This window comes from Dama dama, chromosome 24 (assembly GCF_033118175.1).
Source record: "Dama dama isolate Ldn47 chromosome 24, ASM3311817v1, whole genome shotgun sequence".
Classification (NCBI taxonomy): domain Eukaryota; kingdom Metazoa; phylum Chordata; class Mammalia; order Artiodactyla; family Cervidae; genus Dama; species Dama dama.
The window spans coordinates 18,507,144-18,521,567 of record NC_083704.1 but is presented as its reverse complement, the minus strand read 5'-3'; the positions used below and the strand labels follow the sequence as shown (position 1 = coordinate 18,521,567).

At 42.9% G+C, this 14,424-nt stretch overlaps 1 protein-coding gene across 1 annotated transcript in view; it reads right to left on the bottom strand.

Annotated features, from left to right (window-relative positions):
• The window catches only part of MYRIP (myosin VIIA and Rab interacting protein), a 216,081-nt gene that overhangs the window by 173,597 nt on the left and 28,060 nt on the right, over positions 1-14,424 (bottom strand). The window contains exon 2 of the mRNA XM_061127836.1: positions 12,852-12,995. Within this exon, the coding sequence (XP_060983819.1) occupies positions 12,852-12,961 (110 nt within the window). The 5' untranslated portion in view covers positions 12,962-12,995. The remainder of the gene's footprint in view (positions 1-12,851; positions 12,996-14,424) is intronic.

Genomic DNA, 14,424 nt, shown 5'->3' with positions numbered 1-14,424 from the left:
TCAGCTGGTACAGAATCCCCCTGCAATGCAAGAGACCCCTGTTCGACTCCCGGGTTGGGAAGATCTGCTGGAGAAGGGGTCGGCTACCCACTCCAGTATTCTTGGGCTTCCCTTGTGGCTCAGCTGGTAAAGAATCCCCCTGCAATGCAGGAAACCTGGGTTTGATCCCTGGGTTGGGAAGATCCCCTGGAGAAAGGCTACCCACTCCAGTATTCCGGCCTGGAGAATTACCTGAACTGTGTAGTCCATGGGGTCACAAAGATTCGGACACAACTGAGCGACTTTCGCTTTCACTTTCCTCCCCTCCTTATCATGCATATCCCTAAGCACAGCAGGCAGTGTAGGATATTATGAGTCTAATTCAGGACCACACAAAGCTGTTTACACTCTTACAGAAATAGAAGCTTTTAGGATCTGGTTTAGGATCCTCTCATTTAGATGGCAAGGGAGCTTACCCAAGAGAATAAAGGGGAAGGCAGGAAGGGAAGGGGAGTGTCAGAAGGGCAGGGCCGCATGGCAAAAGCCCAGGACCTGCAGAAATGGGACTCAGAGAGGCAGACAACCCACAGCCATGGGAGGTCTGATTCCAGGCAGGGAGGAGATCTGGCAGGAGCACTCAGGTAGGCTCCAGCTCTGGGAAAGAGGGAAGTGGGGCAGGGGAACATGCAGGTAGGATCTGGGAGGCAACACAAAACCATGTCCCTCCAACCAGGCCACCTTGGCAAGTGAGGGAGCCCAGGCTCCGGGCACACACATACCTGACCTGGAATGGGGCAAAGTCACAGCCCAGGCTGTGCAGGGAATGGACCCTGGTGGATGTGAGACGCTTAGCCGGGAAGATGGAAAAGGTAAGCTGAGCAGGGCAAGGTGGGAGCTGACTATGGGTAACTGTCACAGCTACAGGGGCTGACCACACACACAGGAACTTTTGGGGGAACCTGGCAGAGGCCAGGGATACATCATTCTAGTATTAACTCCAGAGGTGGCTGGAATCACAGATCCCGCCAACCTCCTAAGATCACCACACCTGGAAACCCAGGATCCAGCTAGATACATAGGAACCAGGTACTCTGAGTAGCCTTAGGCCTAGGGGATAAGAATCAGTCAGAGAAGGAGGCTTGGGTCCTAGGCCCACACACATGCATAGCTGATGCACGACAGGAGCCCATGAATCAAGCCAGCAGGGGGCGGTTAACTGCAGAGGGCTAGGACTGACGGGGCACCTGGGGCCCAGCTCTTCTGGGAATTTCAGGCATCAGTCAGATATCCAGCAAAGGAATCTCAAGGCTGGAGCAGAAATCTCCCATCTCAAAGAAGGCACTCATTAAGAGTTATTCTGAGAGAGAGAGTGGTTCACGAATTTCCTTCACAATATCAGCTTAGAAACTGGTCCAGGAGATGGGCCTACTTTCTTTCTTTTTCCCCCCTCTATCTTCCCTGACATTTATTTTTTGGAAGTATAGTTGATTTACAATGTTGTGTTAATTTCTGCTGAGCAGCAAAGTGATTCGGATATATATACACACACACATACATAGGCACATACATATATACTGTTTTTTAATATTCTTTTCCATTATAGTTTATCACAGGATATTGAATATGGTTCTCTGTGCTATACAGTAGGACCTGGCTGTTTATCCATTCTATATATAATAGTTTGCATCTGCTGACCCCAACCTCCGAATCCCTTGACAACCACAAATCTGTTCTCTATATCTGAGAGTGTTTCTGTTCTGTAGATAAGTTCATTTGTGTCATATTTTAGATCCCACATATAAGCAATATCATATGATACATATGTTTCTCTGTGACTTCACTTAATATGATAATCTCTAGGTTTATCCATATTGCTGCAAATGGCATTATTTTGTTCTTTTTTATGGCTGAGTAGTATTCCATTGTATACATGTTCACGTCTCCTTTATCTATTCACATGCTGACGGACATTTAGGTGGCTTCTGTGTCTTGGCTATTGTGGACAGTGCTGCCGTGAACACGGGTGCATGTGTCTTTTTGAATTATAGTTTTGTCTGGGTATGTGCCCAGGAGTGGGGTTGCTGGATCATATGGTAATTCTTCTTTTAGTTTTCTGAGGAACCTCCATACTGTTTTCCATAGTAGCTGCACCAACTTACATTTCTACCAACAGTATAGGAGGGTTTGAGATGGACCTGTTTTCTTCAGGAGCTGAGTAAGGAGATGAAGGCAAGGGACAAGGCCCCCAAGGCAGGGGCCTGTTTCCAGGAACTGAAGAAGGTCATGGGGACAAGGAAGTTGTTATTCCAATAGCAGGGGGTGAAGGTGAAACTCTGATTTCCATACAGTCCATTTGTGTTCACCAACTCTGCATTTCAGGCCATTTCTGGCTAAGTGCCTGTGGCTATGCCTGAGTTACTGTGGCCCGAAGGAAGCTGCTTTCACAATAACTGCAGAAACATTCCTTCTTACTCTCTTCCAAGTCCTGAATTCTGTGCACACCAAATGCCAAACAAATGCTTTCTGGAGCCAGAGATCTGAGGAATGAAAGTCCAGCCAAGAATTTGTACCGCAAAAGCTTTATCAGAGCCCAGCAGAGTTGAGCCTCTGACATTGGGAGTGGAAAAGTAAATAATATCAGGAACTTTGAGTTACAATCTAGAATATTGTTGTTAAAGAACATGGGATTATAGGGAGGAAGTATCCAGAACTGACAAATTAGTAACTGTACATCTTGAAGGGTGACAAATTAAAAAGAGCGTCAGGACGACTCTTTTTCTATGTTATAAGTATATCTGCAGCATCAAGAGAATTTAAAATTCCTCAAACTCTCTTGGCCATTCTTAAAAGCAGGCCCCCACAGGCAAATATGTGATAACCTATGGCTTTATGGTGCCAGAGACATTATATGAATCATGTATATGAGGCCATCCTAAGGCCACTTCATTATTTCAAAAGTCATGGTATAGTCTTACTTAGTCAACCATTAATTCCAAAGAAATAGCAAAGGATTTATTCTCTCCTGAGATGTGCAAACTCTCCGTGGTGAATATGGCATGATCACAATGTGCTGTCCTTTCAAACTGTACAATAAAGCCAATACCAGGCGGTCATTCTGAGATTACCTTCACATGGCAGATGTGACAATTCTCCACAGCAAAGACCAGTGCACAGTGAGGTAGTGAAGACTTTCATTGGATCTTTGAGATACCTATAAGCCTCATGAAGAAAACGACTAGCCTTAAACAAAATTGGGGAAGAAAACTTACTTTCTACTCCTATAAATTCCAAATTGCTTAACACGGCATTCCAAACTAGTGTTGGCCAATAAAAATATAATGTGAGAGATATACATATATGGTTTTACACACACACACACACACACTCTCTCTCTCTCTCTCTCTTCTAGTCATCATAGTTTTAAACAGTAGAAAAGAAACAGGTGAACTTAATTTTATTATACATTTCACTTGGGCTCCAAAATCACTGTAGATGGTGACTGCAGCCATGAAATTAAAAGGCGCTTACTCTTGGAAGGAAAGCTATGACAAACCTAGACAACATATTAAAGAGCAGAGACAAAAACTTTAAAGTTTGGGGAAAAAAATAAAAGGCAGCAACATCACTTTGCTAACAAAGGTCCATATAGTCAAAGCTATGGTTTTTCCAGTAGTCATGTACGGATGTGAGAGCTGGACCATAAAGTAGGCTGAGTGCCGAAGAACCGATGCTTTTGAACTGTGGTGCTGGAGAGAACTCTTGAGAGTCCCTTGGACAGCAAGGAGATCAAACCAGACAATCCTGAAGGAAATTAATCCTGGATATTCATTGGAAGGACTGATGCTGAAGCTCCAATACTTTGGCTACCTAATGCAAAGAGCTGACTTATTAGCAAAGACCCTGATGCTAGGAAAGATCAAAAGCAAAAGGAGAAGGGGGTGGCAGAGGATGACATGATTGGATAATGTCACTGATTCAGTGGACCTGAGTTTGAGCAAACTCCAACAGATAGTGAAGGACAGGGAAGCCTGGCGTGCTGCAGTCCATGGGGTCTCAAAGAGTCGGACAGGACTTAGTGACTGAATAACAACAATACATTCTACTTAAAATGTAGTTTTAGATTCATTTCAATGTGTTTTCAATATAAAATTATTAATGAGACAGTTTACATTCTTTTTCAAACTAGAGCTTTGAAATCCAGAGTGTATTTCACATCTAGACTACACTTAATGCTTGGATAAGCCATATTTGACGTGCTCAGTGGCACCTATGGCTAATGACTAATGTGATGTCCCAGCTACACTTCCCCATATCCTGACTCAAGCCCTACTGGGTTCCCCTCCCTGGGGATGTTACCCCAGGTTCTAGGAAGCACAGGTGCCAGATTTCTAAGACAGCCCAAATTTTACCCATTCTGTCCCCGGCACCTGGGTCTCCTTGATTTCAGCACCAAGGAAGTGTGCTGTCCTGGTTCTGGGGTGGCACTATCTAGGTTTGATTCTACCTTTCACTGTGTACAACCTGGGCCAGTTTTTAATTTCTTTTTAGACACTCACTTTCCCCATTTTGGAAATGGGTAGACAGAGTGCTTCTCCCAGAGTTGGCTGGGAATGAAAAGAGGTCCTGTTCCTGGAACACCACACTCTATTCCACGTGATGAGCAGTGGTGCACAAAGAACTGTTGGCAGCGCAGTCGCTTCGCCCACTGCCCCCGACCACGGCTCCTGATTGGGGTGAGGAAACGCCCTTCTTACTGTCCTGTTGGCTTCCCTGGCAAAGGGAATAGGCTCAGATGGCAAAGAAACTGCCTGCAATGTGGGAGCCCTGGGTTCGATCCCTGGGTCAGGAAGATCCCCTGGAGGAGGGCATGGCAACCCACTCCAGTACCCTTGCCTGGAGAATCCCAAGGACAGAGGAGCCTGGCGGGCCACAGTCCATGGGGTCGCAAAGAGTCAGACATGACAGAGTAATACACAGGATGCTCCCTGCTGCCCAGACCTTTTCTCAATCCACTTTAAAAATCCTGTCTGTCTTCCAGGATCACATCAAATGCACCTCTCCTTCAGGAAGTCCTTCCTTTCTCCTGCCTCCCACCTCCAAGATGAAAGTATTCCCATGGGTCTGTTTTTCTCACTCTGCATGGCATCCTAATTATTCATATCAGACTTAGTTCACCTTCTGGACTTTTCCTCAAGGGTTAAGGCACTTACTAATTTTGTGAACCTTTCTCTCCCTCCCCTACCCTTTCATCCCCCTCACATTTCCCCAGGAGGCTCCTGACATTCAGTATATGATTTTGAAGCAAATGAATGAATATCCAATAGCTTTGATTTAATATATGTGACCTTTTCATTATTAAAAGTACCAGTACTAAGTAAAAAGGCGATTTAAAAAATCTGTGCGGTCCCTTATAGCTTTGAGATTGATACGCTTTATCCTACTCACGTCCCACTCCTGAGGTCCCCACACCTGCCCTACACAAGTCTCCAGGACCGCTCCCGCTGTCTCTGAGTTGCTGGTCCTTCCCCGTCAAAAGGGGACTCAGAGCTGTGTCTGACCTTCCACTCCACCACACAGTGCGCCTGCTTTCGGCTCCATCATTTCGGAGCCCCGCCAGGTGACGGGCCAGTCAACCTGACCCAGCAGTGCAGAGGAAGGAACTCCGGCCTTGCAGCACCCCCTCCCTGAGACAGCAGATGCATCACCCGGACAGGTGAATGCCACAGCATTCCTGCAGCATCTCAGGGGCTACACGGGGCAGTGAGGAAATGCAGGACAGATGCACTCTGCGAACACATAGTTATCTCATAAACCACGGGGCCTATGTATTCCAACTGAGTGAATACGAGGCAATCTGACCTCCAGCTTCAAAGAAGGGCATGACCAGGAGTGTTTGTTAATTCATTCCATAAATTTAAATGTCCAGACTAGGGACCCTGAGAGCGAAGGCATTTTACTTTTTGGAAAAGAAACTTCTTGAAAAATTAAATTCGTGTGATAAAATTTTAATTTGTTTAAAATGAATTTTGAATGAAGAAAGATCACTAACTCATTTCATTAAAAGCTCTGTGTTCTTTCTATTTAATAAAATCAGAATTGAACCTTAAAGGGGTTTCTGTATAACAGACTAGAAACACAAAGCATTTCTAATTGAGGGAGATGCTCTACTTTCCTGCAGTGGGCCTTCCACACCCCCTGGCAGCTTTTAGTTACCTTCTCACAACACTGAGATCTGACTTTTGGGGGATGGACGATTGCCCTCACAGCCTGTCACCGAGGTGCAGAGAGGGTGCAGGCTATGTCAGCAAGTGAGTAACAGAAATAGGTCTCCAAGTGTATTAATCCTCTTCTTAACACAGGCCAGAGGAGGAGGAATTTACATACTGTGGCTGCTGGGCTGCAGGCACTGAGCCTCTCCGAGAAAGACTAGACGGGAAGTGCCCTGCCACTCACGCTGCCCTCCCCTCCCCTCCCCTCCCTTCCTTCCCCTGGCCTGGCCTGGCCTGAGCCCAGCCGTCCTTGGCAGGTAGAAGCACACTCTCAGTTCAGCAAACCCTGCCAATTAATGGCCAGTCGCATTACGGGAAACCGTTTCATCAAATCTAACCCCTGCTCCCCCACAGACCAAGTCCATTAGAGCAGCAGCAAATCCTTGGAAGTTATCCAGATGCTAACTAGCTTCTGGCCAGCACATTTTAAATGAGAAATTTTAAACGCTGTGGCTATCTCATAAACATCTCAGTCTGAACACCAGAGTGCCATGCAATTAACACTTATTTTTAAAGCCACTTTGTAAACGTGCCTGACAATATAAAATCACAGAATATAAATTATGCTCCTACTGTAAGTCAGGAGATATTTCCACAGATGTCTTATACTATATGAGATGGCAGAAGACCAGGAGCCGAGGGGCCAGGCCAGGCTTCACCCACTAACAGCGTGTTCACCCCACAAATCCTTCTACAGCTATAAAGTTAAGGGTGGGGGCATAAAGTCAAGGTCCCTTTCAGCTCCCAGAAACTGTATTAGTCAAAGTCATACTAGACTATGCTGCTGTAACAAATAAACCCCAAGGCATCAGTGACTTATCCCACCAAAAGTTTCTTTCTTTCCAGCACAAAGCCCCCTGCTGGTAATCAGAAACTCCCCCCCCCATCCAGTGTTTTGGAGGTCAGGCTCCCTCTAGCTAATGATGAGGTAAATAGCGGTAGAAGGACCTTTAAGGTCCACATCTGTGTGACCCCAGGCACGCTCTGGGTCCACGTTGCACACGGGGACTGCACCTCCCCAGGCTCCTCTGTGGCCCTGACCAGCAAGGAAGTTGCTGTGGCCAGTGAGTTCCAGATGGCAGACTTAACACTTGCTGGCCTTTCCGCCTTCCCAAGACTTATTTAAAATGACAGCAAGGAAATACAAACGTAATTGATTCATAAGAGTAAACAGAAAAGGAGGAGACCAATCAGCCACCTACAGATCTCAGCGAAGTTCTGAAAGAGGAAGCAGCGAACACCATTTTCTATCATAATGACTATTGATTTTCAACAGTAGTGTCAACCTCTGAATAAAACAAGAAAGGCTCAAATTTATGTTTGCAGAACAGCACCTGGATGGCCTCAACCTTGAATACATAAGAATAAAGGTACCGCGTGGACAGATGTGAGATGAAGAAAGTGGAAGGGGTGGTGGACAGAAGGTAGGAACATCATACGAATGCTTGTGCTGCCAGACCAAGAAAGGAGGGTGAACACACATGGAACGAGACCGAGAGGTTTCTGTGTGCTATTTGAAAGATGACCAATAGAAAACCAAACCACAGATAATAACAAGCAAGAAACCAAAGGGAAAGTACTCTAAGTAAGTAAGCAAAGTCCCCACTATTCAGAGCAGAGAAATGAAAGACTACCTAATATTGATACATCAAGAAACAGCAACATACCCCCATATTTTAAATTTACAGAGATAAGGCTAGGAGGACTACAGGATTAAGGACAAAACTGATTAAACATGGAGCGGAGGGCTGGTGCCTTTCACCTTAAAGTGTTCTTTACCATTTTGTTTTTTTCCTATTTGCATGAAATCATCTGATGAAAGACAAGAAATCAAATGAATCAAGTATAGTGTGTATTTTCTACACATTTACCTGATTCATCTAGACCCCCAAGCACCTGGAGGAAGGAGCAAGGTCAATATGTCTTTTGTTCTCTGATGTGCTCCATCCATAGCTTTAATACTGTGGTGTGTCCTAGAAATCAACACTGTATTGAAGTTGTACATAAGTACCCTGTCCTCTATCTGCTGCTGCATGCCCACAGTTCTCAGGCCTGCCCAGTCCTCTGTCTTCCCCCTAACTTGTCCTACTAATACATATAGTCTTTAATGGGATTAAATGTTCGATACACCGCATCCTCAGTGCTTCAAGCATATAGTCTCAATGATACGGGACCCACAGAGTCACTTTATATAGGAAGACCTATGACTGTGTATATACACAGGAGCTGATATACGCAATTGTGGTGTGACTCTGCTCATTAGAGGGTGTGGTGGAGAGTGGGAGACAGGACTCTTCTGCTTGCACCGAAGGACGGTTTTGAAAAGGCTTGATCCAATCTATAGAATTCAGAGAATGTGGGAAACAGAATCCTGGCTCTATCCCAATTAACTGTGTTTCTGAGAAAGCTCTGTAACCTGTCTGTGCCTTGGTGCCTTCATGTACATGGGGATCCTCCTTATGGGAACTTCTATGAGGAATCAATAGTAATGAAATAATGAGGAATAATAATAAAGAAATAATAATGAAAACTGTGCAGTGCACCCAGACTGCTTCCTTTCTTCTAGTTAGCTTTCCATGAACTTATTTCAGTGACCTAACTGTGTTGAACGCTTCAGCCCCTGCCTGCTCTGTCTTACCATCATGTGTTCTGAGGGCATTTAATTCACGCTTTTACCACCTATATATTTACCACACTTTATGTCAATACTGAAGAACAGATCATTAGAAACACTGTGTAACCTCTACACCTGAGACCTACCCTTACAAAAACCTAACCAGAGAAACTAGGTAAATAACAACTGTCCAGGAGAAAAGAAACACAATTCAATTTGAAACCTTATAATAATAAAAATATTCTATTCCGAATCTTATGCTCATTGCCACAAAAATTAAAGAATTCAAAAACGCCTTCTGTACATAGCTTCCAAGACTCTTCCACGTCTTCTAAATCCAGGCAATGCAGAGAGGCAAGGAAAGGTTTGCCTACTGCTGTGGTTTTGAGTCTGGATTTACTACGAGTGGTTCGAACTTAGGATAGTGCTTGGACTTTGTTCTACCACTGCACTGTCCCCGGCTCCCTCCCTCCCAGCTTCTCTGGAAACATAAAGGCGCATTCCTGAATCAGAAGCTGACATCTGTTGTTGCCTCCGCCCTGCTTGAGGTCACCCCAGAGCAGCCCAGCTCCCTCCCTCACCTCCTTCAAGACCACAGAGGCCTTCCCTGAGCCGCCCATGCACTAGAGAGCCCCCTGCCCATCCCAGGCCAGTCTCTGCCCCCATTACCCCACTTCATTCTTTTTCGTGGCTCTCATCACCTAATACATACAAGTATATTTTTATTTATTTACGTCCTCTCTCTCTGTCCTCCCTCTAGGGCAGCACTAGACAATTGAAATATAACGTGAGTACATGTTTAATTTAAAAATTTCTAGTACCCAAACTAAAAAAGAAGTAAACATAAGCAGGGAAGATTAATTTTACTGTTTCTTCTTTAACCTCATGTATCCAAAAATTGGTGTTTCAAAATGTAGTCAACATCAAAATTATTAAATAGATAGCTTACGTTTTTTGGTACTAAAATTTGGAGATCTGGTGTGTATGTTACAGTGCACGTCAGTTCAGACTCACCCCATTATAAGTGCACAAAGCCATATGTGGTCGATGGCTATAGTATGGGTAGTATAGCGCTGAAATATAAACTCCATGGGGTGAAGGATTGTATGGCTCACTGTTATGTACCCAACAGCTAGAACAGTGCCTGGAATATGGAACTTTTTAAGTATAGTTGATTTACAATGTTGCGTTAATTTCAGCTGCATAGCAAAGTGACTCAGTTATACACACACACACATCTTCCTTTTTAAGTATTCTTTTCCATTATGGTTTATCATAGTATATTGCATATAATTCTCTGTGCTATACAGTAGGACCTTGTTTATCCATTCCATATACAAGAGTTTACACCTGCTAACCCCAACCTTCCCTCCCACACCATCCCACCCAACCCCCCTCCCCCAGGGCAATCACAAGTCTGTTCTGTAAGTTTGAGAGTCTGTTTCTGTTTTGTAGATAGGTTCATTTGTCTCATATTTTAGATTCCACATATAAGTGATATCATATGGTATTTGTCTTTCTGACTTCATTCACTTAGTATGATAATTTCTAGTTGCATCCACATTGCTGCAAATGGCATTATTTCATTTTTTTATATTACATTATATATATGTACCACATTGTGTTTATCCATTCATCCATCAATAGACATTTCACTTGTTTGCATATCTTGGCTATTTTGAATAGTATTACTAGGAACACAGAGGTGCTTGTATCATTTTGGATTGAGTTTTGTCTGGATATATTCCAGGAGTGGGGTTGCTGGACATACGGTAATTCTATTCTCAGTTTTCTGAGAATACCCCTTTCCACAGTGGCTGGAACAACTTGTATTCCCCAACAGTGTAAGAGAGTTCCCTTTCTGCCACATCCTCTCCAGCATTTGTTATCTGTAGACTTTCTAATGATGGTCATTCTGACCAGTGTGAGGTGATACACATTGTAGTTTTGATTTGCGTTTCTCTAATAATAAGCAATGTTGAGCATCTTTTCAAGTGCCTATTATCCATTTATATTATTTCTTCAGAGAAATGTCTATTAATGCCTTCTGCTCATTTTTCAATTGAGTTGTTTTTTTGTTGTTGTTGTATGAGTTATTTGTATATTTTGGAAATATACACCTGTCAGTCACACCACTTGCAAATATTTTCTCCTATTCTGTGGGTTGTCTTCATTTTGTTTATAGTTTCCTTTGCTGTGGAAAAGCTTGTAAGTTTGACTAGGTCCCATTTGTTTATTTTTGTCTTTATTTCTATTACCTTGGGAAACTGACCTAAGAAAGCATTGGTATGATTTACGTCAGAGAATGTTTTGCCTATGAGCTCTTCTAGGAATTGTTATGATACCATATCTTATATTTAAGTCTTTAAGTCATTTTGAGTTTATTTTGTGTACAGTGTGAGGGTATGTTCTAATTTCAGTTTACATGTGGCTACCCAACTTCCCCAACACTACTTGCTGTAGAGACTGTCTTTCCCCCATTGTATATTCTTGCTTCCTTAGTCGAAGATTAATTAACCAGAAGTCTGTAGGTTTATTTCTTGGCTCTCTATTCTGTTCCATTGATTCATATGTCTGTTTCTGTGGCACATGACTTTTAAATCAACTAACTATTTAACATATTTTTTGTCTTCCATCTAACAAGCATGTATTGAATATATACGATATGGGGAAAAAACATGGTAGAAATAAAGTTAATTACACGAGGGTGCTTACAAGAAATGGGGGTTACTCTTCTACAGAAACAGAAAGACTGAGAAACTCCAAGGGCAAAAGAAAACAACCCGTGTTAATTTTAAGCAGAGTGGGAAAGGGCATGGTTCAAACTGAAATGGGGCGCCACTCTGGAGAAGTAGAGAGGATCATAGAGAAAGTTACTGCAATGACTGGGAGAGATGCTTAGGAGGCAGAAATAACAAGGTCTGGCCCTAGCCTGTGTGAGAACCAAGTCAGGGAGGAATTATAAAGACAGGTTTTGAGCTCAATGGCCAAGGAAGGAGACCAGTACCATGACAAACCTGGGAAATCCCGAGGGATAACAGGTTTGTGGGCATCTCCCTGGCAGGCCAGTATTTAAGATTTCACCTTCTAATGCAGGGCATACAAGTTTGATCCCTGGTTGGGGAACTAAGATCCCACATGCCTTGCAGCCGGAAAAAAAAAAACAAAACCCAAAACATAAAACAGAAACAATATTGTAACAAATTCAACAAAGACTTAAAAAAAATGGTCCACACACACACAAAAAAAGAAACATTAAAAAAATTCAAACATAAAAACAGGTTTATGGAGGACAGGAGCTCATGAGGACTTGCCATCAGGTTTTAAAACACACAAACCCCAGCACTGACCACATTTCCATCACTCTTTCTTCTTCCAAATTTAGGCAGCAACAGTACTTCCAAGAACATCCCATGAGAAAATATCAACTGCAGAGGAGTCACAAGCCCTCCTCTCTGGGTCTCAGTTTTCCCTGCTATAAAATGAGGGGGCAAGGTTGAGCCAGGTATTCTCATCCCAGCCTGGTGATCACTCTCCTTGAACCAGGTCTTCAGAGCTCTCTTTCTTTGCCAGAGTAGCCAAGAGCTCTAACAGAAGAGTTTACAGCTGCGAGTCTAATTCTCCCATTTATATAACACTTGGGTTATTCTTCAAGAGTACCTGGACAAGAAAATAAAAGCCAGGAGCAAGCTCAGAGCAGCGACTGTCATCACAAACTCCATCCATTCTACAGCTAACAATGTACCAGGGGAGCAGCCAAACAACAATGTTATCTGCCAGTGAGAACAGTCACATTTCTGAGCTGACATCGTGATGCCCAGCAGAGAGGCTAGTCCGCCTGACTACAGAGGGAAGGACACTCTTTTTACATGTGTTTACGTGACATAAACACTTTGAACACAGGGCTGACAGCAAGGACCATCAGGAAGCCTGTTTCACTTGTCCACACATGGTTCAATGTACCCAGGTGCAAAATAGGAGCATCTCACCTGAGACGCTCCTCCTCTTTTTTTCGGAGATTGAAGTCTCGCTGGACCACCTGGAGGACGTGCTCTGTTTCATCGTCGGTCAGACCAGACAGGTCCAGCTTCCTCCCCATGATTTAACACCAAACACAGACGGTGGGACAAGACCTGAGAAATCAAAGGAGAGACCACAAATTGAGGGCGACAAAAAAGTTCTCCACGAATAAAATCAACCAATGTTGTTATTAAATAGAATTAAACACAGTGTTTATATAAGGTGGTTTCCTGCTCTGCTCTCATACTCAGCAAATATTTAGAGACAACTTCAGCAAGGCTGCAGAGAAAAAGAGAAGGTAACTGATCATCAACACTGTTATTTATCCCTGTTCTTAAATTAGGGGAAAAAACGATAAATTATTCTTTTCAATAAAATGAGGTGTACATGAGATCTGCTGTAAATTTCTGTAAAACGCCAAAAGATGATATCCAAAACTTCTCAAGTTCTGTGATTTGAAGTCTCAAGTTGTAAATATTACCCATAATTGCAAGATAAAAAAATCATACTTAAAAAAATATCCTGTACATCTCCTGAAGCTTATATCACATGACTGAAATACAAACTAGAAATTGATAAACTCTCTTCTGCAAAAAAAATAGTAAAATAATACTTTTAGACATTTTCTTAGCACCAGAAAGTATATTTCAAAGAAACACCTCCCCAGAGGTGCATACCTGAAAATTATGGGAAACTATATTTAAAAAAAATTTTTTTTAGTGAATGGTTGCACCCAGTGGTAAAATTAAATAATTCCAGAAAAGTGCCCAGAATTGAAGGGCATCACAAACATAAATTCAAACATTCTCCACAAAAATATCTGTGGAACCAATGCAGCAAGATTTCAAAAGCATTATTACATGCCATAACCAAGTGAGTTTTATCTAAGCAATGTAAGGTGGTTCAGCATTCAAAAATCAGAGTAACCCACTACATAAGTAGAATAAAAGGGAAAAATCATCCGATCAGTTCAAGAGATGCAGAAGAAGCGTTTGACAAACTTTGGTGCCCATTCATGATAGAAACCCTCTGAAAACTAAGACTAGAGAATATTTCCTCCATCATATAAAAGGCATTAAAAAAATAAAAACAAAAACCTACAATTAGCATCAAATTCAGTGATGAAAGACTGACTGTTTCCCCCTAAGATCAGGAAAAAGGCAAGAATGACCACTCTTACCACCTCTGCTCAATACTGAATGTCTTTATTATAAAGCTACATTAGTCAGGACGGAGTGGTATTGGCATGCACGTAGGTATAACGGCTGGCTAGTAACAGAGCATCACAGATAAGGGGGCTTAGATAACAGAAATGTATTTTCTCCCAGTTTTGAAGGCTAGAAGTCTGAGATCAGGATGTTGGCAGAGTTGACTTCTCCTGCAGTCCGTCTCCGTGATTTACAGATGGTCATCTTCCGCCTGTATCTTCCCATGGAGTTCCCCCTGTGCACACCTATGTCTTAGTTTTTTCTTCTTATAACGATTACCAATTGCATTGGATTAGGGTCCACTCTAATACCATCATTTTAACTTAACTGCCAC